This window comes from Medicago sativa, chromosome 1 (genome assembly GCF_051527215.1).
Source record: "Medicago sativa cultivar Bolivia chromosome 1, Bolivia_mono, whole genome shotgun sequence".
In the NCBI taxonomy this organism is placed as follows: domain Eukaryota; kingdom Viridiplantae; phylum Streptophyta; class Magnoliopsida; order Fabales; family Fabaceae; genus Medicago; species Medicago sativa.
The window spans coordinates 34,112,546-34,129,719 of NC_140749.1; the positions used below are offsets into that span (position 1 = coordinate 34,112,546).

Below are 17,174 nucleotides of genomic sequence, written 5' to 3' on the forward strand. Positions count from 1 at the left end.
CTTTGTTCTTGATTCAGCAAAAAGAATTAAAAAAAAATGTTCTAATCAAATTTGCGTAAACTTGATTTAGAGAGGTTTTTGCTTTGAAAGGATGAAAAAAATAGATTGAAACAATTAAATCGAAAGAATGTGAAAGTTGTTGAGAATACCAATATTTTAAGAGATATTTGAGATGGTAAAAAAATAAATTTTAAAATAAATTTTATAAAGAATGTTATAAATAATTTTTAAATTAGATGACTTAGTTGTATAATATTTTAAAAATAATTATAACATTTAAATTGGTAAAAAAATATTTTTCATTTTTTTAATGGAAATATTTTTCATATTCTAAACTATATATAAAAACAAAAATAATATTTTTCATATTCCTGAAGCATTAACTCCAAAACCGCTTTGAAATTGTAGCCATAAAACTCCAAAACCGCTTTTCCTCAAAAAAAAAAAAAACTCCAAAACCGCTTGCGTTGCAGAAGTTTTAGGGAAATTAGTCACTATATATATGTTTGGTTTCTTTTCTTTATCATTCGAAAAGTGTAACAAACTAAATAAGTATATTTATATTTACTTTTTTGGGAAATTAGTCACTTTAGTCCCTGAATCAGAAAGGAGTCGTCACTTTAGTCCTTGAATGCAGATAAATTGCAAAATAGTCCCTGAATGTTGACTCTGTTAGTCAATTTAGTCCATGAATGCAGACTCCATTAGTCAATTTTGTCCTTGAATGTAGACTTCGTTAGTCACTTTAGTCCCTGAAATTGACCAACAGAGTCTACATTCAGAGACTGTTTTGCAATTTCTCTGCATTCAGGGACTAAAGTGACTACTCCTTTTCCATTCAGAGACTAAAGTGACTAATTCCCCTACTTTTTCATTATCCTAATTTTACCCTTAATACTTACTTTTTCACTATCCTAATATATATATATATATATATATTTTGTTATATTGTTTGTGTAATTGAAATAAATAATTATAATTAGTTTGGTTTCTTATAACTTTTTTTAGTAATGGTTTGTTATAACTTAATAGCAACAAATATCATTCGTTTTTACACACAAAATTTCTATGAAATATTGTCGATAATCTACATACGTTATCGCAATAAAAAGAGTGAAAAGACGGGCACGTGAGTGCCGTTCTTTCCGCTAGTTTTTTTAATGACATCAACAACAATCTTTGTTATAGAAAAAGTTGCTTAATTGTATAAGTGGGATAATGAAAAATAAGTATAGATATACTCATCTAATTTATTACACGTTATAAAAGATAAAGGAAAAAAAAAACTAGATATGTATACTCATATCGTGTTTGTTACACTTTTGTTTTAATAATTAAATTTACTTTTATCTATTTATTATATGTGTTATTTGTATTGAAAACTGAGGCTAATTTGAAAAGAGAAAAAACCAGTCAAAAAAACTGAAACATATTATTTTTTTATATAGTATAAATAAGATAAAACTTTTAAAAAAAGGCATAAAATTAAAAAAAATCATAACAACTTTTTAGACTCAAAATGTTGTTATCTTTTTGAAAGGACCCAAAATGTTGCTTAAAAGATTTTAAAAAAACTTGTATATATATATAAGATAAAATCATTGTTTCCAAAATTATGCATACAATTTTCTTGTGCAACAAGTCTTAGAACACAATAATCAATATAGATCTGTTTGATATATCAGAATGGTAAATTAGTAATTTTTGATTTAATAAGCACTTTCCGAGTTACTAATAAATTTTTGAAATCAATAAAGATCAAACTTCCCACGCGTCCCGCGTTTGAGTTTAAATAGAAGATTATTTCCTCAAATTAATCACAGCGGTTTCGCAGTTCCTTCGTCAAAATCACATTGGAAAGCATCGATCGTTCACTGTAACTGTTTCCAATCCTTCATACCTTTGATTGTTTCATATTCTAAATACTTTTTTTTGAATAAACCGCTTTATGCGTTTGCGTTGCAGAAGCTTTAGGTCATGGAAGATCAACCTCCACCTTCCGAAGCATCAACTCGTCGTTCCAAGAGGGGTAGACCTCTGAAGCAACCACCAAACGAAATCGACGCCGATGTAGATACGGCTGAAGATTCTAAAGAAGCGCGTCAAGTTCCAAAATCGAAGCGAAATCGTGCCAACAAAGGAACTGCTAGGGCTACGCTTAAACCTACTGATCAGACTTTGTTTGATGCGATCAAAGGTAACGGCAAACTTATTCCTCATGTAGTCAGACTTTGGGTTGAAAGCTATGAAAAAGATCCAAACTCTGCTATGGTTGAACTCTTAACAATGCTGTTTGAGGTATGTGGAGCCAAATTTCACGACAAAAAGGTTCTCATGCATGAGATTAACGTTGATGATGTTGTTGTTGCTCTTGTTAACTATGCAAAAAATGGTGAAGTTGAAAATTATCAAAATTCCATAAAGAATGAGTTTAAAAACTTGAAAGAGAAGCTAGAATCATTCTGGGATAATTTGGTACGTGAATGTCAGCATGGACCATTGTTTGACAAAGTTTTATTTGAAAAGTGCATGGAGTACATCATTGCACTTTCTTGCACCCCTCCACGAGTTTATCGTCAAGTGGCTTCATTGATAGGTCTTTCATTGATCAAATCGTATATAACTATTGCTAATATGCTTGGCGTACAACGAGACATTACTCGTAGACAATTGGATGGTCAAAAGAAGAAAAAAACCGAGGGGCCTCGGATGGAGTCACTAAAAATAAAGTTGTCGGATATGCACGAGAAAATAACATCGTTGGAGGAGATGATGGGCAAGATATTTAAAGGGTTATTTGAGCATCGTTACAGGGACCTTGATCCAAATATTAGAATGTCGTGCATTGAATCGCTCGGTGTATGGATCCTGTCATACCCATCAATTTTTTTGCAGAATGTACACTTGAAATATCTTGGGTGGACACTGAATGACAAATATGCTGGTGTAAGAAAAACTTCAATAATAGCATTGAAAAATCTCTATGAGATGGATGATAACATACTGTCCCTTGGTTTGTTTACCGAGAGATTTTCTGGCCGGATGATTGAGCTTGCTGATGACATTGATGTTTCTGTGGCTGTTCAGGCCATAGACCTTGTTAAACAACTTATTAGACATCAACTTATAACTGGAGATGAATTAGGTAATTTGTATAATTTGCTGACCGATGATCCTCCAGAAATCAGGCATGCCATTGGAGCATTAGTATATGATTACTTGATTGCTAAAAAATTTAATAGCTCCGAATCAGAATCAAGAGGTGAAAACGACAATTCTTCTAAGGTCCATCTTGAAAGAATGTTGCGGATTCTGGATGAGTTCCCACCCAATCCAATTTTGACTAGTTATATGATTGATGATGTGTGGGATTACATGAAAGCTATGAAGGATTGGAAGTGCATCATATCCATGCTCCTTGATGAAAATTCTTCAATCACCGACGAAAGTAAAACAAACTTGGTTCGTCTCCTGTGTGCATCGATGAAAAAGGCTGTTGGAGAGAAGATTGTTCCTGCTATTGATAACAGAAAGCAGTACTACAACAAAGCTCAAAAGAAAGTATTTGAAAATAATAAACAGGATATAACTATTGCCATGATGGAGAGTTTCCCATTACTCTTGCAGAAGTTTATTTCGGATGAAGCTAAAGTGTCATTGCTGGTCGAGATATTTTTGTATATGAATCTTGAATTTTATTCTTTGAATAGGCAGGAAGAGAATTTCAAAAATCTCCTCCAGCTTATGAGAGATGCATTTTTCAAGCATGGTGACAAGGACCCTCTGAGAGGTTGTGTGAAGGCAATCAACTTCTGTTGTGTAGAAAGTCAAGGGGAGTTGCAAGATGTTGCCCGATACAATTTAAAGGAAGCTGAGGATTTAACTGTTGATAAGTTGAAATCTGCAATTAGAGAAGTTAAGACTGGGGGTGATGAATATTCTCTTCTTGTAAATTTGAGAAGGATGTATGAACTTCAATTGTCTAGATATATGCCTATTGATAACTTATATGAAGACATTGTAACCGTGCTACGCGATGTTAGGAATATGGAGGATGAGGTTGTTGGTTTGCTGCTTCAGAACTTGTATATTGATCTGGCTTGGAGTTTGAAGTTTGTGTTAGACAGAGAAAGTGTTTCTGATGTATCGTTAAAGACTCTCCTATCTAAGCGTGATACTTTGTTACAGGAACTTGAATACTTCGTAAATTTGGTAACTGATGACAGTAATGAAGGAGATAAGAGTGGAAGTGAACTTGGTGGCCGAGTATGCACAATGCTTGCAGAAACATGGTGCTTATTTAGGATGGCAAATTTTAGCAAGACAGGTCTGGAAAGATTGGGATGTCGGCCTGATGAATATGTGATTCAGAAGTTTGGGAAACTTTGTGAACAACAGCTTAATGTTTCAGACGAGGTAGAAGATGACGATGTAAGCAAAGAAGAGACAAATAGATGTGCTGTTTTAGTTGGTGCTTGCAAGCTGATTTATACTGATGTTGTCCCAAAGGACTATCTTGCTCCGGAGATTATTTCGCATTTTGTAATTCATGGAACTGGTGTGGCTGCGATTGTAGAAAACCTGATCACATTTTTGAAAAAAAGAAAGGATGATTTGGCTGCCATTTTTCTTGAAGCACTTAAAAAGGCATACCACTGGCATACTGTCGATAACTCTGGAAATGACGATATGTCCTCCGAAAACTCTTTCTCAGAATGTAAAAATCTGGCTGTTCAGCTTTCTAGAACCTATATCGGTGCTGCCCGGAACAAGTGCAAGTCAGACATTTTAAAACTTGTCAAGGATGGTATTGAATATGCTTTTGTAGATGCTCCAAAACATTTGTCTTTTCTAGAAGCAGCGGTGGTCCATTTTGTGTCAAAACTCCCTGCATCAGATGTGTTGGAAATTAAGAAGGATGTTGAAAAGCAAACAGAAAATGTAAATAAAGATGAAAATCCCAATGGCTGGCGTCCCTATTGCACATTTGTTGAGGTCTTGCTGGAAAAATGCGCGAAGAATGAAGTCTTTCAAGAGGAAAAAGAAGGGGTTTCTGTTAAGCGTAGGGGTCGTCCACGGGGAAAGAAGCTTTCTTATGACCATAGCTCAAGTGAAGATGAGGATTCCATTAGTACATCCAAACAAGAGGAAGATGATGAAGACGTTCCTTTGTCACATTTAATCAGACGCTCATCAAAGTTAAGGCTGCCGAGAGGAAAAAGAATTAGTATATCTGCTTCAAGAACATCAGGAGCTTCAAACTAGCCTTGCAAAGTTGGAGGAAAAAAGTATTTTTGTAATTTGGCACATGTTAATTTACTGCACTTGTTTTCTTTACAGTAATTTATTGCAGCTGTTCAAATTAGGCATACTGGTAGTTTGTAATTCAACTTGCAGGGTCAGACATGCAGGCTGCAATTTACTTTGTCTCATGCATTTTTCTGTAATTCCTACTTTAACGTGGTACTATACTATCCTTTCTAGTTACTTGGTACGGTTAATCATCTATACTTATATATAACTAGCAGAAAGACGGTTCTTTTTATCGCGCTAACATGTGTAAATTGTGAGCAGTATTTTATATAAAATTTTGCAATTTGGCACATATTAATTTATTGCACGTGTTAATATGGAATTCAGAAACAAATAGATACTTATTTATAACTGTACATAGTTTGTGAAAAAAATACTCAGGTTTGTGTACTTCTTAGTCATAGCGTTCTTCAACTTCCGTTGTTGTCTGACAGTAGAAGTTCACGGTTCTTCTCGTCCTCTTGGTAGTTAGTATAGTGACTTGATTGGTGCCGATTCAACAAAAACAAGGAAAAATAAATATGTGTGCTCCAAAACTCAATTGATATTCCTTTTTTTAATGTTTTTATTGAACTGATCCTGATCATTTCATTATCTCAGTAGTCAGGTTGAAGAGGATCGTGAGTTTATACTTCTGAGGGACGTCATTGACCATGTTGGAATTTGAGGTGATTTTTAAGTGTTGGTCCATTGTAGAATCTGCCTTGTTGGTATTGCATTTACCAGCTCTTAATTTTTGATGAATAAGTCATGACATTGGTGAAGGGAAATGTGGTTATAACTTATAAGCCTAATTTTATCATAGATGTGAATGAGATATAATATATAGACATATTATACTATCCATTATTGTTTCATTCTTAAGATCTTGTAGTTAATGAGATGATTCAGTTTCGGTGAGGGAGTAGTGAAGCTGTATGAGAAATAGGTCATTCATGTCAGTAAACATAATTTAGGTTATGTAGTTTGAGTGCGTTGTAGGAAATATTTAATTACGAAGAAGCAAGGGAAAGACATGAAGACCTTGTCATAATCCAGCGTTTGAGATAATATCATATTGTTTGATTGTATAATCCAGCGTTAGCTTTGTTACAAACCTTATCTTCCTGTTAGAGATAATGAGTAATGATCTTCTCACATGTTCAGTTTTGAAATTAAATGCTTCTCCAAAACTGCAACAAATGCTTCTCACATGTTCAGCATTAGATTTGTTAAAAACCTGACCTTCTCACATTATATTCCAGTGTTCGTATCGGTGTCCTACACTGACTGACATATGTGAACATTGAATCATGTCATTGTCTAAAAATTTATAGGTGTTGACTGTGAATGTTTGTGTCGTGTCCGTGTCTGTACTTTTTACTTTATATATAGATAGTTTGTGTGTTTTGGCGGTGGTTTATTTAAAGATTTTTATGTAAAGGAGTAATTATATGCTGCTGCCTTAATGTATTTGGGAGTACTAAATGGTTGGTTTGGTGGTGTTAGTGTTTTGTGTGTTTACCTGTTTTGGATTGGTTGTAACTTGCAAATCACTTGGTCACTGAAACTGTTGTGAAACTTTGAGTAATGCCATGGATATCCAATTCAAACTGAGTCAACTGAACCTATTCAGACCGCATATAATCGGATCAGAACTGATGTTTTGTGAGTTATCCAAGCTGAGTCGAACTACAGACACCCTTACTAAAACTGATATTCGGCTTCTATTTTTTAACTTATATTAACTGTTCATACATCATGCTATAAGATGGATTTTACTGCTGTGTAGATAAGCATTCATTTTCAAATACTCATTCTTCATGAAAGGTTTTCAAATACTCATTTTGTGTATCTTGCGCTGAATAGTTGAAAGACATGGTTAAGAGGCTACCTGTTGGGGAAGCTAAGAGTGTCAAATCACCTTCTATTGCTTGTTTTGGTTCCAATGAACTTAGTATTTGTCCATTTTTTTTTAACCGGATCAAATAACCAATTACTTTCAAATGGATCAAGCACTGCTAGTAATCGCAGCGAGATCATTGTGAAACCTTTTTGTGTGCTAATTATCTATATCTATTTCCAACTGCAGGTGGCTGAGGAGTATAGACGCGTACCCGACACATTGTATTTGACAGTAAACCAACCACATTCTCTTTAGTATAAAAGTTGTAGTGTTTACTTTAGTTCTCTGTAGCTAGATTAACTGTTGAATAAAATTCTGAATGATTGTGCTAGCAAATACCGGGGAACTAAGCTTGTCATCAATCTGCACATCAAAATACAAATGCATAAAGGGTGAGGCTTAAATATTGAGATTATTATATAAGGGGAAAATAGTAGTAGATAGAGAGAGGTGAGTCAGTAAAGGGTAACACAAAAACAGCACTGTGTGCTATGTAATCAGTTACATTATGGAAGCGCTACAATTTGAAACTTTGGCAACAGGTTGACGAAACAACATCCCATGTAACTGAACATGCTGTGCAATTGTTGGGAGACTGGAAGCTTGCACGGGAACTTCGAAGGCACTATCACCCAAATGGCATCGTTGCTGCACAAGGGCTGAGCAAAATCTCAGATGACAGCATCCGACCCCAGGTAAGCTTAAATGCAATGTTGATATATCCTTCTCTTCTTCGCATGATAAGGTTGACATTGGAATGTGTATTCGGGACTCTGATGGCTGTTTTATCCTCGCAAAGACCGTGTTATTTTCCCCTCTCTGCTCGGTGGAAGTAGGTGAAGCTTTAGGTCTCTCCCATGCACTTTGATGGGTCGCAGAATTGGGGTTTGATAGTATAGATTTTTCTCTTGATTCCAAGGCCGTCGTAGATGCTTTTAATGGTGATAGCAACAATCACAATGAGTTCGGCAACATCATTTTTCATTGTAGGCCGATACTTAGCACCTTTTTTCACAACTCTAAGGTGGAGTTTAGCTGAAGTCAAACAAATGGGGTTGCTCATGAATTAGCACATGTAGCCCCCTTAGAAGCTTACTCCCAATTGTTTATTGATCTACCGTCTTGTATTAACGAATTATTATCTAATGATGATATGAATTGAATTTCTTCCCATAGCTAAAAGTATATATCTAGTATATAATAGATAGATATCGAATAGTATAGATAAAAGTTGTTTTTTCAATTTTTCATAAGTTTGCATTAAGTTTTTTTCTCCAAAAAGTTGCTTACGTGTTCAACAACTTATATATATATATATATATAAGAATTCTTCAAAAAAAAAAAAATATATATAAGAAGCTTTATAATTTTTTCAAAAAAAAAGGCAGAAAATTACAAATTACAAAATTTGTTATAACTTTTTGACTTCGAAAAATTGTTTAAGAGATTTAAAAACTTTTTTGTATACTATCGAAAAGACGGACAAATTTTATTGCGCTAACGTTTGAAAATTATGAACGGTGTTTTGTTATGAAATTTTGATTTTGATTAAAACTAAAGATATAAATATTAGTTTCTTTAAAATTATAACAAATTAAACAAATCATGATTATCTATTTCAATGAGACCAACAATATAACAAAAAAATATAATATAAATTTTTATCTATACCATATATAAAGAAAATAAACCCTTTCAGCTCTTTTGGGCTAGTTCCCTGAAAAAAAAAACTCTTTTGGACTAGTTTTTTCTCTTTCAAAAAATGCCCACAATTTTTTTTTGATAATTAAAAAATGCCCACAATTTTGAATACAAATAACACACATGGAACAAATAATTAAGAATAAATTTAAATATTAAAAAAATGTAACAAACACGATATATATATGTTTGGTTTCTTTTCTTTATCATTTGAAAAGTGTAACAAACTAAATAAGTATATTTATACTTACTTTTTTGGGAAATTAGTCACTTTAGTCCCTGAATCGGAAAGGAGTCGTCATTTTAGTCCTGAATGCAGATAAATTGCAAAATAGTCCCTGAATGTTGACTCTGTTAGTCAATTTAGTCCATGAATGCATACTCCGTTAGTCAATTTAGTCCTTGAATGTAGACTCCGTTAGTCACTTTAGTCCCTGAAATTGACCAACAAAGTCTACATTCAGGGACTGTTTTGCAATTTCTCTGCATTCAGGGACTAAAGTGACTACTCCTTTTCCATTCATGGACTAATTCCCATACTTTTTCATTATCCTAATTATACCCTTAATACTTACTTTTTCATTATCCTAATATATATATATATTTTGCTATATTGTTTGTGTCATTGAAATAAATAATTATGATTAGTTTGGTTTGTTATAACTTTTTTTAAGTAATGGTTTGTTATAACGTAAAAGCAACAAATATCATACGTTTTTTACACACAAAATTTCTATGAAATATTGTCGATAATCTACATACGTTATCGTAATAAAAAGAGTGAAAAGACGGGCACGTGAGTGCCGTTCTTTCCGCTAGTTTTTTTTTAATGACATCGACACCAATCTTTATTATAGAAAAATTTGTTTAATTGTATAATTGGGATAATGAAAAAGAAAGTATAGATACACTTATCTAATTTATTACACGTTTTAAAAGATAAAGGAAAAAAAACTAGATATGTATACTCATATCGTGTTTGTTACACTTTTAATTTAATATTTAAATTTACTTTTAACTATTTATTATATGTGTTATTTGTATTGAAAACTGAGGCTAATTTTTGAAAAGAGAAAAAACCAAAAAAACTAAAACATATTATTTTCTTTTTATATAGTATAAATAAGATAAAACTTTAAAAACAAGGCAGAAAATTAAAAAATTCGTAACAACTTTTTAGACTCAAAATGTTTTTATCTTTTTGAAAGGATCCAAAATGTTGCTTAAAAGATTTAAAAAAAAAAAAAAAACTTGTATATATAAGTTAAAATCATTGTTTCCAACATTATGCATACAATTTTCTTGTGCAACAAGTCTTAGAACTCAATAATCAATCAATATAGATCTGTTTGATATATCAGAATGGTAAATTAGTAATTTTTGATTTAATAAGCACTTTCCGAGTTACTAATAAATTTTTGAAATCAATAAAATCAAAGATCCCACGCGTCCCGCGTTTAAGTTTAAATAGAAGATTATTTCCTGAAATTAATCACGAGATTAACGTGATTATTGGTTTTCGTAAAGTCATAGCGGTTTCGCAGTTCCTTCGTCAAAACAAGAAATTAACTTGTATATAAGTAAAAAAAAAATCACATTGGAAAAGCATCGATCGTTCACTGTAACTGTTTCATTGAGTGAAAAGCAAATTAGGGTTTATAATGGGAGGGTGTTTCTCAGATATGAAAGCAGCGAAAGAAGCAGTAGGAGGTGTTGCTCCTGAAACTGCAACAACCAACAACAATGACGCCGTCGATTTCTTCTATACCGCTCAAGGTTTTCAGCCATTGTTTACCAATGTTGAGGTATGTACGATTTATAATCCATTATCACTGTTTTTCGTTTGTCAGTGTCTGTGTCCGTGTTGTGTCTGCGATGTCTGTGTCTGGTGTCTGTGTCTCGTGCTTCATTGATTTTGTAAAATTAATTTTAAAGATAGCTTGAATGTGAAGTTGTAGCACCGACGCTTATGATCAGAGGTGTGTTCAGTGTCCAACACATTTCAGAGTCCGTGTTTGTGACTGGTGGTCATGTCCGTCCATGCTTCATGGATGGATGTGAAGTAGATTATGTCATAACATGTTGAAGAATCCATTTATTGTAAAAAAATCTATAAATTCTAACTTTAAATTAGAATAATTCTATACACAAAATCAATTTCAATCTACATCACCCAAACATGTCATAATCAATTTCTATAACTTTGGAATTAATTTGAGTTTGCGCAATGCTAATTGTTTCGATCAAATCAAATATGATATGGCTGAAATATATTATTTGGTTCTGAATTCTTTTTCCTGAAAAGGGTTAATTTCAAAACATGTATTTATTTAATTTTTTTTAATAATCAGTGTCCAATTAAAGAAATATTTATTTAATTTTTTTTAATAATCTTAATAAATTAAATTAAGTTTTACATAAACATGTATTCAATGTTATGTTTAGTCCCTGATATTACATTTCTGATTCTGCTTCTAGTTTGACCAAAGTATTTTTGCCAATGAAGAATTAGTTTTGAAAATTTCTTTGTTTGCTAAGTTGTCGAAGTGTGAGTTTTGGTTGCTAAGTTTGGCCTTCCAATTACTTATGGTATTCAACTCTTTTGCTGCAGTTATCTCTTTCAGCATGTAACTTACTTGATCTGGACATTGCATCAAAGGTAATATTCTTATACATAAGAATGCATATGCTATTTATTTATTTTTGATTGCAGAATGCATATGCTATTTAAAATGACCTGAAATGGTTGCTATCTTTCAGCATGTAACTTTTTTTTTTTTTTTTTGAAATTTCAGAGTGATCCTATGGCTGTGGTATATGCAAAGAAAGGAGACGGCAAATTGGAAGAATTAGGACGCACTGAAGTCATAACGAACTGTTTGAATCCGGAATGGATAGAGAAAATTAATATTGCATTTCATTTCGAGATTGTGCAACCACTTGTGTAAGCTATCCTTCATTTCGAAAATTAATATAGCAATGAGATTATGAGGCTTATTTCTGATTTGTTTTACTAACTTCCTCTCCCTCATTTTGTTGCTTTCTTTCAGATTTCATGTGTATGACATTGACACATCATATCATGGTGTTCCCACAAAGGTTTGTAAACTATTCATATAAAAAATATATCTAACATTTTATGATTAACCGAGGCATGAGTTCTACCTGTACTGCTTTCTCAGTCAGAATAATTTTAGATGGGGGTAAAATACATGGCTAACGTATAGCCTGCTAAATTCTTGTTAGAAAAAACATCAACTATACGGGTATTTTAGTTTGGAATAAAAAGCCGTGACGGTGTTGGTGAAGTTTATATATTTGAAAAATGAAAGTTTGAATATGTTATGTTACTTCATGCAGACACTAAAACTGAATGATCAAGAATTCCTTGGAGAGGCTAGTTGCACTTTATCAGAGGTCAGTAACTCAGTATAATATGTCATACACTGCAGTATTTCATTTGTTTGTAATAAATCTGTCAGTAGATGACAAACACACATTTCAGAAACACACACACACACACACACGCGCGCGCGCGCGCACGTGCGCGCAGACACACACACATGAAGCTGGTTAGCTTAATTATAGCTGCTTGCCAACTCTGCTGTATGCAGAATTAAGATTATGGTCTATGGACTTTGTGTGACATTTGTCTCTCCTGTTTGTGTGCGTGTGTATACTATGGAACAGATTGTGACCAAACCAAGCAGGAGCTTAACCTTAAGGCTTCAAAACAAAGGAGGGAATAGTAGTCAAATAAATCAAGGGGCAATTACCATTCATGCTGAGGAGACAGTTGCTGCAAAGAATGCTGTTGATATTATCTTCCGTTGCTCTCACTTGGATAACAAAGACATTTTTTCTAAAAGTGTACAAATTCAATACCTAGCTTCATCTTATATGTTCTATATTTAAGTGCATATTTAGTTTTAACATTCTGAAAACTTGTCATCGTGATTTTTCTTGCAGGATCCTTTTCTAAGGATATCAAGAGTGGTTGAGAGTGGAGGAACTGTTCCTATTTTCAAGACTGAAGTTATAGACAACAATTTAAATCCAAAATGGAGACCACTTTGTCTTAATTTCCAGCAGTTTGGAAGTAAAGTAAGCGTTCGATCTTTGTGTACAACATGTCTTATGTTACACCATATTCATATATAGATTACTCTGACATTCTTTAATTTCTTTCTCTATGCAGGATACTCCATTACTTATTGAGTGTTTTGATTTCAATAGCAGTGGCAATCATGTACTTATCGGGTAAAATGTCAAATTATATAGTTTTATTTTTGTTTAGCCTAAACATCTTTAGGCTTTACATTTTCTAGTCCATACTATATATAGATGCAAAATACTGACATCAAAGTTTGTTGCCAACAGTAAACTGAAAAAATCAGTAGCAGACCTTGAAAAGCTATACCAAGAGAAAAAAGGCGCAAATTTTGTCATGCCATCCACACGCAATGGACAAGAGAAGGTGTTCATTAATCTCTGCAATCGAATTCAAGTTATATTTTGGATCTAATCTCTGCTTAGCCTTACACTTGATTAAATTTCTTTATTATAGGTTCTGAAGGGTCAACTCTTTGTGGATCAATATTGTGAAAAGGAACAATTCAGCTTTATTGACTACATATCTAGTGGATTTGAACTAAACTTCTTGGTTGCGGTAGATTTCACTGGTTAGTGTCAATTATTCTATTAACTAAGGTCAATATTAGTAATAATTTGATATTTGTAGTTTGTTAATAGCTTCAATATATATATGTCCAGCTTCAAATGGAAGTCCTCAACAGCCAGATTCTTTGCATTACATCGATTTATCCGGTCGGTTAAATTCATACCAAAAGGTAAGCTCTATACTTGTCAATGGAAGATTTCAAATATTTTAATCATCAACTTGTGAAACATAACAATCCCATTCAAGATTTCATGACGATCCTACCATTTTTTAACTTCTTTTCGGTTCTGAATAATATTTATGCAGGCTATTATGGAGGTTGGAGAAGTTATTCAGTTCTATGATTCTGATAAGCAGTTTCCTGCTTGGGGATTTGGAGGAAAGATACCCGGAGGTACCATATCTCATTGTTTTAATCTGAATGGGAGTCCAACTAGCTCTGAGGTGAGAAATTCTCTGTTATTTTTAGTACAATGGTTCTTTGATGCTAGACTTATTTTACAAAGGTGGAAAACTATTGTTAATTATTATTTTCCTTCTCCAATAAAATCAATTTCATCTCATTCATCAACTCTAATGAAAATAACATTCATATCCTACTATGAGTTCCATTACAAGTGATAGAGGTTATTATGGATCATAGTTTTGGATTGGACCAATACTGATCCTAGGAGTGAAGAAATGGAGTAAATGAGTTTTTTAAGTTTGCAGTAAAAAATCTTCCTAAGAAACTTATATCACCATGTTTTTTCAACTATTACCTTCTTACTCCTTAATCATGAACTTGATACATTCTATTAAATAAATTAAGATATAATTTCCCTATGTGTTTAGGTTGTAGGAGTTGAAGGCATAATGGAAGCTTATGGCAGTGCTTTACGCAGTGTCACGCTATCAGGACCCACTTTATTTGGACCAGTTATCAACATGGCTGCACAAATGGCTGCAGAGTCCCTTTCATCATATAACAGCACTAAGTACTATGTATTGCTTATCATAACGGTGAGAAAGACACTAAGTACAATGATTTAAGAATAGAGTATCATTTTGATACATTTTGTGTAAAACTTTTTACACTGTCAAACAATCACAGTCAATCATATATCTATGTATAGAGTATCATTTTGATACATTTTGTGTAAAACTTTTTACACTGTCAAACAATCACAGTCAATCATATATCTATGTGACTTTTAAATAGTTTTGATTAAAGGCAAATATTTTAATAATCGGACGATTATAATTGATTGACAGTGAAAAAAGTTTACACTAACAATGCTTATCAATTAAATCCTTAAGAATAACCAATCAAATGTCCATGATCTTCCCACAGGATGGAGTTGTTACAGATCTTCAAGAAACCATAGATGCTGTGGTTAAAGCATCTGATCTCCCCTTATCGATTCTTATAGTTGGTGTTGGAAGCGCTGATTTCACGAGCATGGAGGTCTACTTTTATCCTTCCCTAAGTTTCTTTTCCTTAGCACGGATCCAGCTAAGTATGCTTTGTTATCTGAGCGAATAACATGTTCTAAGGTTTATGATTACAGGTACTGGATGCTGATAATGGCCGTCGCCTAAAAAGTTCTACAGGTCGTCTAGCTACACGAGATATAGTGCAATTTGTCCCCATGAGAGAAGTACAAAGTAAGTACTAACTAGTAGTTGCTTCTCTAGTTTAACTTGTTAATAGTTTTTCAATTCATATAACTATTTTGTGTCTTTGTTTTATTGACACAAATTCATGTACCATCAAGTTTAAAGTTGATAATACAAATATAACATTTAATACTCTTATATTTTTGGTGTAATAGATACTTAGAAAACACTTTTTATTTACTTTTTTTTCCATGCTAACAATCTTTACTCGTTTAATTGAACCCCATTATTGTATTTTTGGCAGGTGGACAAATCTCTGTTGTGCAAGCTCTTTTGGAGGAACTACCTAGTCAATTTCTGGCTTTCATGAGAAGTCGAGATATCAAGCCACTCGTTCCCCATTTCCCTCATGCACCCTCTATTCAATAGATTTTACAATAAGATAGTCAACCTTTTTTCTCTCTATAGATAGTTGATCGACAATCCTTAGATTTTAAGTGGTACATTTTTTTTTTTAGTGTTGGGAGCAGTCAAAATTTTAGGTCTCAGAAAATATATTTGCATTTTTCATTCAAATGAACTGTGTAAATAGAAACATGAATCTCTGCTATATTCTTGATTATAAAAGTTAGATATTAGTAGTTTATGCTATTTCTATTTCCATGTAAGTTATCTTTTAGTTTACATTGTGTTATTTGATTCTATTAAGTTGATCTTCCTTTCAGATGTACCCACCATTCATTACTGAAAGGAAGAATGCATTGCTTCATATTCATAATATGGTATCGGTTACAAATAGTTATACTTGAAATCTTCATCATGACTAACCTTGCATCATTTTTGTTTTTGAAACGCAACGTAAATAAAAGGTTGAAACCATAATTTGCCCCGCTTTTTCTTCACTTTCCTCACATTTCCCTTTTCTTCTTTTTCTCCTCTATTTCAACACTACTCCATTTCTATTTTTTGTTGTCGTCTTCATCATCATCTTAATTGTACAAATCCGTGTCTTCAAAATCGTACAAGCTCTTCCAGAACTTGGTATGAATCCTGCCTCATCCTCAACAGCTATGTTCTTGAAGTAGTATTTATATAAACTTAACTCTCTTTGAAGAGTTGCTGAATATGTCAAATATTCATGTCTAAGAAGCCATAGCTGAAGCATGAACTTCAATGTCAAAAGCCAAATTCTTTTAAGTAATAATGACTACTTGATATATGAGAATGAAAAACTGTGAATATATTAAAGTCTGCAGAATCTATTCACAACCGTGAGAGATTACAAAACCAATGTTAAACAAAGAATATCTTATGCCATTCTGTTAATAGAAAAGAGATCGCAAAAAGTTGTTCATAGATCCAGGAACAAAATGTATATCCTCTCTTGTGAATAGAACGAGCTTTTAGCAAAATGTGATGGATGAAACTTTAAAATGTTACTCCCTCGGTCCCATATTACTTGACACAGTTGTCTCTGACACACATATCAATGCATGTTTTTTTATCTTCAATATCTTTAATTCTCTATTAAAAAAAATTATGAAAATTTAATATTTTAAAAATACACATTGAGACGAATTTAACAACATCTTATATGATACTGTTTTTCTTTGTATGCTAGTAGAAAAACACGGTCAAAATATGTTAAGTCAATATTGTAAATTGTCAAATAGGTCATCTATTGTGGGATGGAGGGAGTAACGATTAAAATTACTTAAAATATGAATCACACACACAAACAAAAGGATTAGAGATAATTTCTCTACTCGTCTTTCAGTACAATTTTTGATAAACTTTGAACAATGAAACATTAGAGTGTACTTTATATTTCTAAAATTTTGAACATTAAAATCTCCGAAATGTGATTTTGAAGATTTCTTGTTGAGGTCATTTAATAGGACAAAATTGGTCGGACTTTACTCAACTCTATGTCGAACTTCGGATTGTTCGTGTCTCTTTTCCTTGAAACCGGAGGGTTAATACCAAAAAATAAGA

The 17,174-nt window shown here is 32.8% G+C and overlaps 1 protein-coding gene and 1 pseudogene across 1 annotated transcript; both read left to right on the plus strand.

Annotated features, from left to right (window-relative positions):
• Positions 1-1,966: 1,966 nt before the first annotated feature.
• On the plus strand, positions 1,967-5,501 carry LOC146954508 (sister-chromatid cohesion protein 3 pseudogene; annotated as a pseudogene).
• Positions 5,502-10,452: 4,951 nt separating this feature from the next.
• LOC146954509 (protein BONZAI 3-like) lies at positions 10,453-15,830 on the plus strand. The gene is made up of 16 exons (XM_085757782.1): positions 10,453-10,704; positions 11,511-11,558; positions 11,695-11,843; positions 11,950-11,998; positions 12,260-12,316; positions 12,590-12,769; positions 12,869-13,003; positions 13,098-13,159; positions 13,280-13,376; positions 13,467-13,581; positions 13,673-13,749; positions 13,887-14,024; positions 14,415-14,582; positions 14,914-15,027; positions 15,131-15,227; positions 15,484-15,830. The coding sequence occupies exons 1-16, from the start codon at positions 10,561-10,563 to the stop codon at positions 15,606-15,608; spliced, it is 1,755 nt and encodes a 584-aa protein (XP_085613908.1). The 5' UTR covers positions 10,453-10,560; the 3' UTR covers positions 15,609-15,830.
• The last annotated feature ends 1,344 nt before the right edge of the window (positions 15,831-17,174 follow it).

Excerpts from the sequence above, each read along its gene's own strand:
- LOC146954509 (XM_085757782.1), top strand. The coding sequence starts at position 10,561 with ATGGGAGGGTGTTTCTCAGATATGAAAGCAGCGAAAGAAGCAGTAGGA. Across the intron at positions 13,160-13,279 it reads GGCAATCATGTACTTATCGG|TAAACTGAAAAAATCAGTAG; the intron begins GTAAAATGTCAA and ends TGTTGCCAACAG. Across the intron at positions 14,583-14,913 it reads ATGTATTGCTTATCATAACG|GATGGAGTTGTTACAGATCT; the intron begins GTGAGAAAGACA and ends ATCTTCCCACAG.